Source organism: Bipolaris sorokiniana (assembly GCF_000338995.1).
Source record: "Bipolaris sorokiniana ND90Pr unplaced genomic scaffold COCSAscaffold_4, whole genome shotgun sequence".
Taxonomy (NCBI): Eukaryota; Fungi; Ascomycota; class Dothideomycetes; order Pleosporales; family Pleosporaceae; genus Bipolaris; species Bipolaris sorokiniana.
In genome coordinates this window covers 1,046,154-1,060,306 of record NW_006911898.1, presented here as the reverse complement: position 1 = coordinate 1,060,306, position 14,153 = coordinate 1,046,154, and the positions used below count along the sequence as shown (strand labels likewise).

Here is a 14,153-nt window from a genome sequence, read left to right as displayed (position 1 = left end):
CTAAATAAAAGGCCTACTACCTCTGTAGACGTTAGGATTAATCGTAAAAGTATGAATACTGTTATTACTATAATAAAAGAAGAGTAGTTGGCTATTCCCTAAAAGAATATAGATGAATTTAATGTATTTATACTAAGACGTTATAGAGCAATAGTAGAAGGTAAGAGTTGGTATACTAAGTACTAGCTTTAATATATTATCTTTTATCTTCTATTATTACTTATCACTTACTATTATATATATCTTTTATTACATTAGATATAGATGTATTTTATCTCCATATAATGTAGATTGTCTTTAATATAATATATGTGTATATATAATATGATTTTAAATAACTTAAATATTGAAGCGCGAAAAAAAATTCAAATATCTTTAGATTTCTAAGGCACGAAGTTTTCGATTTATTATAGCTAATAAAAAGGCAGACTTATAGTTATATGACTACCCTAAACTAAACTAGATTATCTTTTCTTTAACATGCAATAACTATTTTCAGGACAGCTTTTCTAGTTGTTTAGTTATGCACGTTTAAAAATAACAACTTTTTAAATTTAGACTATTCTTGGTTACTCTACTATATATCCTTAACCTAGACTTATAAGAATTTACTCATATAGTAGAAATAATAGATTAGTTAGTTAGTAACTAATCTAACCTAGATCACATAATCCGTCTGATCCTTTAATCTATCTAAACTTATTAGATAGAGAAATAGTAGATTAGATAAAGACTAAGGTAGATTACTAAATAGAGTTAGACTTATTTTAATTTAAATAAGTGTATAGTCTAAATAATTTATTAATTTAGTATAGTAGAATAATTAGTCGATTATGATAAATATAATCTATTTATTCAAAGTTCTCTAGCCTTTGAGAGTATTGAGCCTGGCGCTATAAGATCGTGGTATAATCCTCTGTTCGCATTTTATACTGCTAAGACTTGAAATAATGAATTAATTACTCTATTATTAATGAACTCTCTCAAAATAGTCTATCACTATGTATTACGACTATTATATTATTATAACTATAATCTTGTTAAAAACTAAGAATAACTAGCTAATATAGTTTACCTAGCTCCCTTCTTGTGTCTGAGATAAGAGTATCTAGGACTTAATTGATCTAGATCTTTGTACTATTCCTCTAATCTAAGACCGTAAACTAGTTTACTCCAAGATTCTATTTAAGCTATTGCTCGTACTAGTTTTACGCTTGGAACTATCTAATAAGGAAATTAAAGAATACTAATAAGTAACTTTTTAATATAAAGCAAAGTTAAGAGTATATTAGCTATAGATTTATAAAAGAGAGAATATACGTCTAACTAAATTATATATTATATAAGCTATAAAACGTCTTACTTCTTTAGTGTAAAGAACTTATAGAATCACTATAAGAATTTAAGCTATAAGCCTTAAAAGAGAAACTATATCTCTGATTTAATTAGAATTATAAAGTATGGATATCATTTTATACTATAAAAATAATAAGTAGATAGCTATAAAGATATAGGATCGAATTATATTCAAGTATAAGATATAGTAATAAAGACTAATAGATTATTTCTTACAGACACTCGTAATAAGAAACTATATTAATTAAAGAATTATACTAGTCTATAACGTTTATGTTAATACGGTTATAATAAAGTTAAGATAATAAAGTAACAGATGAAGGTATTCTAAGAAAAAGTTAGTTTAGTATTATATATTATGATTATACTCAGGCTAGATATTGCGTATACTATATTAAAGTTATTATACTTCTTAACTAACCTTAGTAATTAGTATATAAATGTAGTCAAGTAGGTTATTATTTACTTATATTAGACGCGCTATAACGTAATCTAGTATAGAGATTTTAACAGTCTAGACCTAATTATCTATAGTTATCTATTATTTAAAGATAATCTCAAGACGCACCGCTTATTATATAGACATATCGCGATATTATATAGTAGGGTAATATTCTAAAAGACTGCTAAGTAAAATATAGTTACTACGTTAACTACAAAGATAGAACTTCTCACGCTAGAATTCATATATCTAAAGAAATAATAATAATTAAGAGATTCTTTCTAGAAATACTACTTAATCGAGAGAAACTTTATACTATAAAGTACAATAATGAATAGACAATAGATAGTTAGTTTAGTGTTTAGAAAAAATAAGCGTTTTACTACTAGGCTCTGCTATATAGATATCTAGAATATATAGTTACGTTAAGAATATATAAAAAGATTATTCTAAGTATAATATCGAGAAATAGATTGTATGCTTATAGATAGATTAACTAATTTACTAACTTATTATCCATTTATTAAGTTTAAGAAGTTGTTTATTTTCTAAAATGCTAGTAAAAGAATTACCAACTTGGAGAAAATATGATCAAGAGAATTAATAGCTAGTAACTATAAGAATATAAGAGTAGAAGATAAGTAATCATTATACTTATATCTTATATTATACTTTAACTTTTACTAATAATAATGTATTATAAACTACTACTAAGATAAAGAAGAATTAGGGATTAGATATCTTTATTTAACAGAGCTAAGAGAGATCACTAACGTATAAACGTAGAAGTAGCTATATTAGCTAATCTCTTATACTTCTTTATTGCTCTTTTACGCTTAATAATTTAAGTATATAAAAGTTTTACGCGTAGGTAATAAGCTATAATAAAGTCCTAATAATTCTAAGTAGTAAATAATCTATTCTTAACTTTCTTTATAAGGCTATTTTTTAAGACTATACTTAGTGGTACGCTTAATAAAGAACTCTTTGATAACGTACTCTACTAGTAAGCTAGGCACCCTAGTAAGCTGGGCACCCCAAATCCTATACAAAATAGCTAAAACAGCATGTTAAGATCTTAACCACGTCTGATTTATTAGATAGCCTAGCCTTATATAGAACCTTTTATTACTCTAAGAAGGTCTTATATAGAGTATTAAACTACAGAACCTCGTCTATCTGTGAATATTGCATTTTATAGAAGATTTAGAGGCTAAAAGTTTGTTTTTTAGGTACTACGAATAGAGGATATCCTATAAACTAGAATATACTTCGTAGTAGCGATAAAACATTATATATAAGGCCTAGCTATCTAATAAAGCAGACGTGTTTGAGATCTCGACATGCCATTTTAGCCATTTTATGTAGGATTTAGGGTGCCCAGCTTACTAGAGTGCCTAGCTTACTAGTGGAGTACGTTATTTTAAGTAGATAGCTAATTATTAACAGCTATATATATTGAGCAACTAGGGAATGGAGAAGTAATTAGCCGTATTATAAAGAGCAGAAAGTTTTAATAAGAGGATAGAATGCTAGTATTACTAAAGGGTAATAATACTCTCTAACTATATAGAAGAGAAGTAGCTAAATATATTAAAGGAACGTACTAATTACTATATCTCTAAGGCTAGAATATAGTCTTATGTATAGGTAAATTACATTTATAGTAATAATCTAATCAATAATCTAACTTATATTTATAACTAGACTTATAACTAGACTAAAGAATACTAGAATAAGAAATAAAGAAAGTATACGTATCTAAGTACTCATAATAGTATCTACTTAGCGTCTAATATATATATAATTAGCGAGATTTCTTATTATAGATTAGAGAAGAGAGAGAATAGTAAGATAAGGTATAGAGATATAAAACCTTAGAGGTAGAAGAGCATACGCTCTCTTTAAAGAGATCGTCGGTAAGATAGCTTAATTAGCCTTTCTTATAGTTAAAAATTTTATGAAGTAGAGTAGGGCGCTTATTATAGAAATTATTAACTTAAATAATTAAGATTAAAATATATTAGTAATTTATAAGAAGAGACTAACTTATATTAGCTCCTATAAGCGCTTTCTATCTCTAATAGAGCGTATCTAGTAACTTAAGATACTACTTAGTAGAATAACTTATTTAATAAGAACACTTATACTTACATTTGTTATAGTAGATTCTATTATAAGTACTATATAATCTGTCTTTAGCGTACTTATAGTAAGAGCAGCGTTAATAAGCGTTATAAGGAGAACTAATAATAATATTAGCCTAGGTAACTAAATAACTAGAGTAGGTCTAGATATTAAGCTTATGCTTAGAATGATTCTTAATCTTAATAAACCTCCTATGAAAAGATAGCTAAGATAAAGTATTAGTATTAATAGAACTAGAAGTAAGATAAATAATCTTATAATAACGTTACAGTATAGATATAGATAAAGCCTTAATCTTCTCTATATTAGGCTTAGAGATAACATAATCTAATTAATAACTATACCCTTTAGAAATTATAAAGGACTTCTTAGAAGTAAACTAATAACATAAATTAGCTAGCTTAACGTATCATACTTGAAGTTCTGGATATATAAAGAAAAGAAAGCTTAATGATATAAAGCAACTTATTAGAGAACTTAATAAACTCTTAGTCAAGAAAATATGCGTTAATCTTAGAATAACTTTAATAGTAGTACAATTCTACTTATATATCTCTTAATCTATTATATTACGTATTATATAGAAAAACTATATTAGAAAGTATAAAGTCTTAGTATTTTGATAAGGTGAATAAAAGAGAAATAAGAAGATATACTATAGTAAGCCGACGGTAGAATTAGCGAAAATAGATAAAAGAAGAAAGCTAGTAATTAATATAGTAAACAATCAGACGGCAAGTCTGCATTAGGAAATTGATGCACCCTATTAAGGTAATCCGGACCTCGTGTACGGCTTTTACACTACGCTTGAATTGGAAATTGACCCTAACGTCTGTCATAAAAAGCCTTCTTCCAACGTTATCTTCTATCCCCCTCTTCGTCCAATACTCTCTACCCTTATCACCTCTATTCACAATCCCTCCTCTCCGCCCAGTCGCCGCCCCTTTCCCATACGGCTGAACCATTCTTCAAGCGGCAATTGTCTCACGCCTGGCTACCAGCCTGGATGAATCAGGCCGCCTTGCTCTAGTGCCCCTTTATCTCTGAATTGCCCGCCTCTCTCAGAATTCTTTGGTCCTGACGGAGTCTGGTTCCCCAGTCTTCGCACACGCTGGGCTCCGACAATTCACGCATCTCTGAACTTCTCGTCGCAATGCAACACACAGTAACAGTAATGAACATACTGGCAGAATACCTATCGTACACTATGTCTAGGTTCCGTCGATAGTTGCTGCACTAGCTTCATATGGAGCACATCCACGGTTGAAGGAGGGGCGTTCGCCCCTCGCAAGGTTCAGTCACTTACGCAGCTGATTGATTAACCTATTCGCTTTCTCCTTTTTCTCTGGATCACTGAGGCATCAGTGCTTCTGCAATGCACTGCCTCACGCATAGCTTAATTAAGGCAGTCTGCATGAGATTCCATGCCGTAATCTCAGCTCTGGCTACTCTGCCTCCCACACCTTGCTCCTTCGATGGAGCGTAACCTCTAATCTGCCTCGTTAGGACGCGTCATGCCCGAGCGGGCTCTCTCCTTCCTGGGTATGGTTTCTTACTCGCATATGACGCTAGTCTTGCGCTCAGGGATCCATATTACTTCGCCACGCATAGCACGTCCGTAGTGCCTGTAGTGTTGCATTGTTGCAGTGCGAAAAGCAAGGGTCAGAGGTCAGGAGACAGCCCGCTGGCGGCTCGGCATCGCCGTTGGCGTAGCAGGTGAGAGATTGACAGAACTTTGACCACATCTTGCTCTGGCTAGAATGACACAGTTTCCGGTCAATGGCGCTCATGTCTCAGCTCTGGTCACCCAATATTGCCTCTTTCAACTTTCGGACCTTCTACACAACACGCTGGCCAATCTGAGCTTAGTTATCTGCGGTCTGCAAGAGCTGGATTTGTTGGTGATGACGCGGTCAAACGATTTCTCTCTCCTTTGTAACGCTGCAGTGTGACCAGCAGGGAGCGTTTGCATAGACGCCTGCAGTCAATAGCTCGGCATCGGTATTTGAGTTAGCATGGACTACGAGGGATGATTACAGCCGTTTCCGCCACCGTTTTGACGGAAGGTAGAGCGCTGTCCAATGGATAGCCTTCATGCTCGTGTCTTAGCTCTGGTCTCCGGCGTCGTCACTCGCACTCCTTCGGCCAAATAGATACCATGACCACTCCCTCTAGTGTGATTGGTTCATCCAGGAACGGACCCGCTCATGGACTCACGCAAACCCTTAGAAGTTCTCGCAGCAGTAGTCAAGTCAAGAGCAGGACACAGTCAGATGAAGTAGGTTTCGTCGGGGACACCGAGGATAGCCTACTGCAATCGATTTAGCGTTCCGAGCTAGATGTTTGCTCACTTAGGGAGGTCCTTGGCTCACCGAATGGTTTTCTACTTAAATCCTCAGATACCGCACTGTTGTTTCGGCCAGAGTTAATCAGATTCCATCGAAATCCTATCATGGCTGCTTTTACTTCAGTTCCTCAGAACACTTCATCTGAGTTCAGACATTACGATCCTACGTTACTCAAGCGTACGAAATCTAAGCCAAAGGCTAAGAAGGCCGAACAGAATATTTATAGGAATCATGGGGAAGTAGCGACACAACCCTTAGGATTGCTACTCCAAGGTAATTCTTGATCACTAGTTATGTAAGCGAATCAATGCGGACTGAGTCATATCTAGAAAGCGAAAGCAACCTTCCCACCGTCCCTCTGCAGATACCACAAGTACAGACAACAGGCCATATGGAAGACGTTGAGGGAATGAACTCAGAAAAATGCGATCTGTTGGGAATGAATTATAGAACAGACACACATGATTTTGCAAAGGGTGACAGCCACTACCAACTTCGCCGTGAGTTGTGCGATGAGGGAGTTATGGACCACGTAACATTGGGTTTAGCCTTGAATAAGTCGTTCGATGGAGGCGGTCGAGGCAAGTACTCAAGTTGATTGCAGTGCTGACTTTACTAATCCCGGATAGACCTGCATCTGATTACCGAAACTGGTGCGACTGACAATCACCAAAACGTCACAGAGTTTCGTCTTAGCAATGGCTCCCCCAATTCTCAAGACAAAAGCCAATACCTCGCCACTACCAACGGTAGGGACAGCGCCATACAGCACAGAGATCTCCATACAGCAGTAGAGTACGCTTTCTCTATAGAGGATATTGAACATACTTACCATGGTGAGTGGAATTGTCTTATCAGTACACGGAACTGCATTGACGCAGTCAAATAAGGACCATCAGTGGAAGACGATACGTTCTCCGGCGTCGCTAGTGTGGTAAATGGATCATCAAACAGCCAAAAACGATCGCATCAATCTTCGGTTGTTGATGAGACAATAAGTATCCTAGAAGCAGTGCCGAACACTGTGTCGGATCCAGAGCTTGATCGTCGTCGTCCATCGAAGCGGCGAAGGATGGCTGAGCGAGAGGCACAGAGCCCCACAATCGAACGTACATATATGCCTAAGCGAACGCCCTTGCCGCATCCTTACGCCAAGTCTTCCCGGCTTGGTACTCGTGAGAGCTCTATTCTCAGTTCTTCAAATTCTGGCCACGAGGAATATTATACCACAAGTCTAGCCCAGCCTACAACTGATTTCTACGGTGCAGAACATCGCGACGGCACTTATATCCAGAGATCGTTCGAAGAGCGACTACAAGCACGACGATCTATACCCCTTTCCGAAAGACTGGAGTCAGAAGAAGACATTGGCCAAGAATCCGGTAGGGATGTGGTGAATAGACAAAGTAGCGGTAGGAAAGCTGGGGAAACTGTTCGAAAGAGACTTAGCCGCAATGGGTCATGTATCATCCCTTCATCGAGATCCCAACGGCCTAGACGCAGGGCTTGGACATCTAAGATGGGATGTGGGAAGTCAAACACTGCTCTCAGATCAGTGGATTACAATACAGCACCTACGAAGCCACCACAACAAGTAAGATTGACCCAGCTACACCAAAGTCCGATATCGGAGCGGCTCAACACCGATAAAGGGTCTCAAAGTTACCTCTCAGCATCGAATTCTCTAGGCACGACCGCCGAAGATGGAAATAATATCGACTATGAATCGAGATCTAGCATGTCTTGTCAGATCACGGATCTAACACTTTGCGCTATTCCAGATGACTCTTCGGTCGTAACAGCAATATTACATCTTCCCAACCCAAATCATCCCCTCAACCTAATGCCCCTAGGTCACAAGGTCATTGGCGAACAAGGCAAAGTTATCCGCATAACCCAGTTATCGCCGGATTCATGGTTGCTGCTAGGATACCGCTGTAACGGCAGTCCTTCAGGTCTCTCTAACGGCGGGAACTTGAATGAGAAGCAAATAAGCAGTGCCCATAATGACGCTGTAAGTCATGAAACGGACCACTCAAATGACGGCTGGGACGAAGACGATGAGAATGGAGAGGAAGATATAAGAGGACACAGCCAACGAACACATAAGCTATGGCTAGAGTCAGAAGAAGTTCTTTTATTCTCATTAAAGGATAAGCAGGGCATGGAGTGGGAAGAGATATGTAAACGCTTCCCTAGTCGGTCGCCTGGTGCAGTAAAACTGCGCTACTACACATTGAAGAAACGATCCTAGCAATGTAATTGTTTATGTCATCGCAAGGAGGAAGTCTGGATCTTTCTAATTATTATCATTTTTTGACTGATGATATGTCAAACCCTTTTTTTAATCGATCGGCTATTTGCGTCTTGGATCTTGGTACAATTGATCTGAAAACCTAGGAAAATAAAAAACACGAAATTTAAGAGAATGTTGTAGCATGCCAGCCTGTTCTTTAAGAGTATCATGGTCTCCGTTACCATACTTGGGAACAAGCAAGCGTGCTTGCTTGCTTGCTTGTTACGCTTGGTTGCTAATTTAGAGAGGCCCGCTTGGCTTGCACTTGATTGGTGCAGGTTTGTAGAGAGGCGCTTGGCTTGCCTGAATAGGCAAGCAACTAAACGTGATATGCAAGCAAGCAAGCAAGCAAGCGTGCTTGCTTGCTTGTTCCCAAGTATGTCCGTTACATGCAGCGCGATAGCAGATATCTACTTGTTCAGGCCTTGGCATTGCATAATAGGGAGGTTCGGATTCAACAGACGGGGGAAGCTGGAGAGATTGCATTTTACAAAATTGAAGAAGTATTATTATGGCACAAGGAAGGCCAGAGCTTCCTATTCACCTTATAAGCAGGAGAAAAGCGGGGTTATGTTCTCTGCCGCTGCGCTAGTCATTAGTCCCATCTTGGAGCGCACCGCTCAGCCTTCCATGCACAGTACATATCACTGACTCCAGCCAACGATCTACAAATGGCTAAGATCAAAAATTAAACCCTGGAAAGAGGAAGGCAAATCTTGGAACTGGATCTATCATCAGTTTCCAAATAGATCTCATGGAGCTGTGCAAGTACGCTGGTACACGAAGTTGCGTGGGAAAGCTTAATATTACCCCTAGTTGAAGGATACAGTCGCATCTAAACTAGTTAAGGAAAGTCTCTCCGTACTTTTTCGTTATAAGATCACACATCACACGACTCAAAGTGCTCGCCCTTCTACCCCCGCCCCTCTCTCTGTTTTTCATTTCGAGGTGTGATTCTGACAAGAGTTCCTCGAGCCATAATGAGTATATCATCGTGGCAATCTATTGTATGCCAGGCTCCGCATTGCAACGCTTCTATGTCTACGATAGTGGCTTCCTTATGTTCTAGTAGCTCCTTTGCCTTTTCGACCGAAAGCCATTCGATGCTATAGGCAATCTCTAAATCACTTCTGTTTGCACCTGGTACCAACATTTCTGCGATATGCTCGATATGAATCTCAAGCTCATCTGTAGTGTGAAATTGGGGTTCGCACGCGATAACACTTCTAGCCTGTGACATACCCTGAATCAATTCTTCAGTTTCACATGTTATAACTTCATGTCGAGTTGTTTGATGACTGCATTGAGCGGAAAGTTGCGTTGCAGCTTGGTCTGACAAGCTAATCTTGGGAAGTTCATCATCTTCTACCGTGATAGCACTTCTCGAACCAAGTGCGGAAGGAACAGTGCCAATGCACTCTGCGAGGGAGACTGACGATCGGTCTTTGGGTGATATTGTGCGTTCCCGGAGTCTAGCTGTGTCGTTGACTAAAGAGCTTTTTGCAGATGCTTTCTCCCATTCAATTACTTCTACTAGAGCTGGTGTACGCAACGTTGATGTAGATAATGGCAGTGTAAGCAATGTGCTCTCGTTTGGATCTGGGTACATAGTCTTCTTCTGTCTTGATAGCAGTGTCTTCAGGCTATCTTTAATCTGATCTTCGAGTGCCGAATTGAGTCGTATATCCAAATCGTTAAGATCAGACATCGATGGCAATCTCCATCCAGGATACAACCGCCCATGGTATCGGGGTGTGTGCATTTTCCCATGCATCAGAATGAAAGCATTACACAGAAAGCATGCATCCTTGCTAGAACAAACAACACGTGGTGGTAACCTCGAAACATTCAACTCATAATGGAAGACAAGCTGAATTTCCGCATGTATCTTGGCCTCCCGCATCATTTTCCTTGTTTGATCAGCAAACTGATCATTCAGCTGTGGACCACTCGTGTTCAGGAGACGACAGAGGTGGCGGACGACTGGCCCTTGGCAATTTGTGTTCATTCTTGAAATCGTCGACGTGAGCTGTGGAGTACAGTTTTCGTCCGAAACTCGATCAAAAACTTCTTTAGGCAGACTGGCGATAACAACTTTCGCTCGCCGCAGCAAGGGAATCTTTTTGGCTGTACGATACAGAAATCGTGCAGCCTCTCGATATCTCGACACTTTCTTAATAATGTTAAATAGGTTTTGCCTTGAACTTGGGTCCATTGCACGATTCGGTATCGAGTCTAGCAGGGCTTGAAGATCTCTGGTCTGCTTTAACTGGTGGATGCCTTCCACCAGATTTCCTAACTCCGCCAGCTTCTGATGCTTAACCCATGCGTCAGCTAGTCTAACAACATCTTTAGCTCTTTCCGTGAATAAGCTGAACGGTAGGCTGTTCAAAGTTTGATGATTGACTTGCTTGAGAGAATTGATAGCTTCGCCTAGAATAACCCTGAGGGGCTGTCTAGGAGTACCCCGTTTTGTAGCCATGAACCTCAGACGGCTTAGAATGCGATGGGAACATATAGAAATAATTGCATTGAAGATTTGGTGTTCTATTGCTCGGTTGTTGTCTCGCTCTTATAACAGTTATTATCGGCAAGCATAGAGGAGCTTATAGTACATACCTTCTGAGAACTCTGACAGAATTGTGAAGATCTTCTCGAGACTCTGCTTTATCTTTTGGAGGACCTCGTTACCATCCTCCCCATTTTTCTTGTTCACAGCTACCACAACATTTAACGACACCAAATTAGGGTTCTCCTCAACACAGAGGGCTGGTATATGGTTGGGATCATCTTTAGTGTTAGAGAGGAAGGCTAATGTGCTAGCCAATTCTCGCTCCTGGACAAATGACAATGAATAGCTCCCTTGGCGAAATGGAGGCTTCTTAATCTCATTGCAGGAAGGTGGGACTGGGACCGGATGGAGGAGATAGAGCAGGGCGATATTCTCAGCGCAAATCACTGCGGGCGGTGGAGAGCAGGTGAACATGTTTGGCGAGAAGCGATCTAACCACCACATGTTGTAAGGGTGACAGTACGCTGAGGCAGTTGAAATAGCATTCACGTCGCGCGGGGTCACGACTTGCATACCTTGCACACTTCCTCGATCGGTAAGGACAAAGCGCTTCCGCACTACATAAGACCTGCTACAGGCTATGGCCTACCTATTGTCGATTGGAACCGGGGTGGGCGGGTTGGGCGGGGTAAGCGGGGTAGAGCGATGAACAGGCTATGACGCTGACCCTGCTTTTCAACCTCGCGACATGTCGTCGCGACATACTGTGGGTCCTCAATGCAGGTGACTTGATCAGCAAAGGGAGTATCGTTTATAGGCACACTGTTCAATTCACGATTTCAGAAGTGTTCCATGTCGACTGCCAGAGTCCTTCGCTTCCCAAGTGTGATTGACTTGCGAGGTTGGAAAGATAATCTCACCACATTACCAGCAAAGTAACAGACGGGATTACATAGCTATACTAGCAGTCGTTGGTTATTTCTGCTGGTTCACATGGTGCATGCTGATCGATACGTCTCCTTATCCTTATGACTCCTTCAAGTCATCTCGTGCTGCTCTTAGGATCTCCTTCATATCCAAGTACAGCCTTAGATTCGGAACCCTCATCCTTCCACCTCTAGGAAATATCTTTCTCCGTAATCTATCAACGCAAGATATACGTGGCTGGTAATAGTCTGTGAAGTGTTCTAGAATAGTTTTACGAAAGAATCTCATCATCTGATATTGTGCCCAGTTTTAGCTTGGCTAGCTCCTCCATGTTTGCATAGTTCCATTTGCCAAATTGCTGAACTACTCTTCCCTGCGATCCGTTATAGTGAATGCATATCCAAAACAGCATCCAGAAAAAAGATTCTAGGTCGTGCATGAAAGAATGCTGCTCATCGTCGTAAAGTATCCCGATCGCCATGAACGCTCGCGTGCCGGTCTTCCCTCGTGCTCTTGACGGTTTCTCTCGATATTCCTTGATAGCAAGGTTTAGGTCGATCAAGAAGGCATGCCAGGAGGATTGTCCTCGTCCTCATCCTCGTTCACCATAGGGTTGTTCGGCGAAATGTCGCATTGTAGCATGCCGACCCGCGTATGCAACGACTCGTACCCTGTAATACAGCCTTCTAGCGCAGTCAGAAGGCTAGCCCTGAAACTCGCCATATATATAGGCTTCCCATAGTCTCGGACAACAACGCGTCAGTGCACTCGATCCACTGTTGTTCTTCCTCCCTTTACAGGAGAGCTTGAACAAATTTGCTTGCTAGGCGGTAAAGATGCGTTCGTGCAACTCGAGGATCGCTTCCGTTCGGTAGCGCTGCTGCTTCGGCCTTTTCTTGAGAGGGAGCGAACTGTGCTTAGATATGGAATTATGCTTTCTGGCCTGTAGTTTGTCGCTTTTGTTATATCAAGACCTTGTCGCACGTTCCCGCAGATGGAGTCGTCCTGCATGCCCACACGAACCGTCTCATGATGATAGTATCTCGCCACATTAATCACGTCCATCTCAGTTGCCTCGCGCAGCAACTCGCTTGGGCAGCGAGCACATCCCTCGCGTATCGGCCAAGGTCGAGTCACGCCTTGGACGCTTTGTCGGCTGATGGGTTGCTCTTGAGCTGTCCGGGTACAAGGATATGTGACCATTGACATTTCGAGTTCATGCCGGCGTTCGGATCGTCCACAAAGCCAATGTCCAACTTGCGATCGGCAGTGGAGCCTTGTAGAGGCTGATGCGGCTGTGCTAGTGTTCACCGGCGTATCCTAGATACTGACTGACACCCATCTGCAAGGCCCAACAACCGCTCTGTAAGTGGGGCAAACCAGCTCAAAACGTCATTTTCCTTCGCCGCCTCAAGCCAGCTCTGCCAATCGCTCTCTACCTGGAAGAGTGGTTTATCTCCCTCCTTGCACTCGTCAAAAACAGCTTGTGCCATCGGTCTTAGATCTGGTAAATCTCCGAAGAATGCTTCGACGAAACCGGGTATGCCAACGTATATGTCTTCTAACGCCCCCTTCAGCACATTGTCTACGTGTTTGCGGTACTCGGTGGAGTTCGCGAAACTGACCGTGTTGATGAAAAGGGGTGTTTGGTGAAAGGACGATGCAGGGTGGAGTAGAGGCGTTGACTCAGTGACGGTGTCGTGTACTCTATCCAAGACGACTTCGTCGGGCTGAAATTCGAGGACCGCATCGAGCAGAGGTCGTATTCGTTCGACGTCAAAGTTATCCGAGCTGACTGCAGCATTAAGCCGCAGGAGGTTATGAGAGAAGGTTTTGCCTTAATGCTGGGACCGTAAAAATCGAGCCGCCGGAAGGGCTTGCAAAACGGAAAGAAGATTACGAATAGGTCCTGGGTTTCTGTATATGCGTCAGATGTGCAGAAGCGATGCCAGCCTGTACTACCTTCGTAGCCTACCTGTTTAAGTGCTTGCGAAGAAGTGGGAATGCCTATATTTTTGCATATCGACTTGAAAGTCTTCCAAAAGCCATTTAACTCTTCACCTATCGGTTTAGACTGTACGACTTGTGATCGCGACTGCGTAGACATCCTCGAGGATGCATGAG

The 14,153-nt window shown here is 40.6% G+C and overlaps 3 protein-coding genes across 3 annotated transcripts; 1 reads left to right on the top strand and 2 right to left on the bottom strand.

Moving 5' to 3' along the window:
- Positions 1-6,374: 6,374 nt before the first annotated feature.
- Positions 6,375-8,652, top strand: COCSADRAFT_179707 (uncharacterized protein). The gene is made up of 4 exons (XM_007699736.1): positions 6,375-6,567; positions 6,624-6,875; positions 6,924-7,130; positions 7,185-8,652. The coding sequence occupies exons 1-4, from the start codon at positions 6,399-6,401 to the stop codon at positions 8,546-8,548; spliced, it is 1,992 nt and encodes a 663-aa protein (XP_007697926.1). The 5' UTR covers positions 6,375-6,398; the 3' UTR covers positions 8,549-8,652.
- Positions 8,653-9,378: 726 nt separating this feature from the next.
- On the bottom strand, positions 9,379-11,682 carry COCSADRAFT_34956 (uncharacterized protein). Its single transcript, XM_007699351.1, has 2 exons — positions 11,210-11,682; positions 9,379-11,161 (listed from the first exon to the last, which is right to left on the bottom strand). The coding sequence occupies exons 1-2, from the start codon at positions 11,604-11,606 to the stop codon at positions 9,504-9,506; spliced, it is 2,055 nt and encodes a 684-aa protein (XP_007697541.1). The 5' UTR covers positions 11,607-11,682; the 3' UTR covers positions 9,379-9,503.
- Positions 11,683-13,162: 1,480 nt separating this feature from the next.
- On the bottom strand, positions 13,163-14,136 carry COCSADRAFT_24544 (uncharacterized protein; the record flags this gene model as incomplete). The annotated part of the gene is made up of 3 exons (XM_007699254.1): positions 13,163-13,329; positions 13,366-13,824; positions 13,992-14,136. The coding sequence occupies 3 exons, from the start codon at positions 14,134-14,136 to the stop codon at positions 13,163-13,165; spliced, it is 771 nt and encodes a 256-aa protein (XP_007697444.1).
- Between the last annotated feature and the right edge of the window lie 17 nt (positions 14,137-14,153).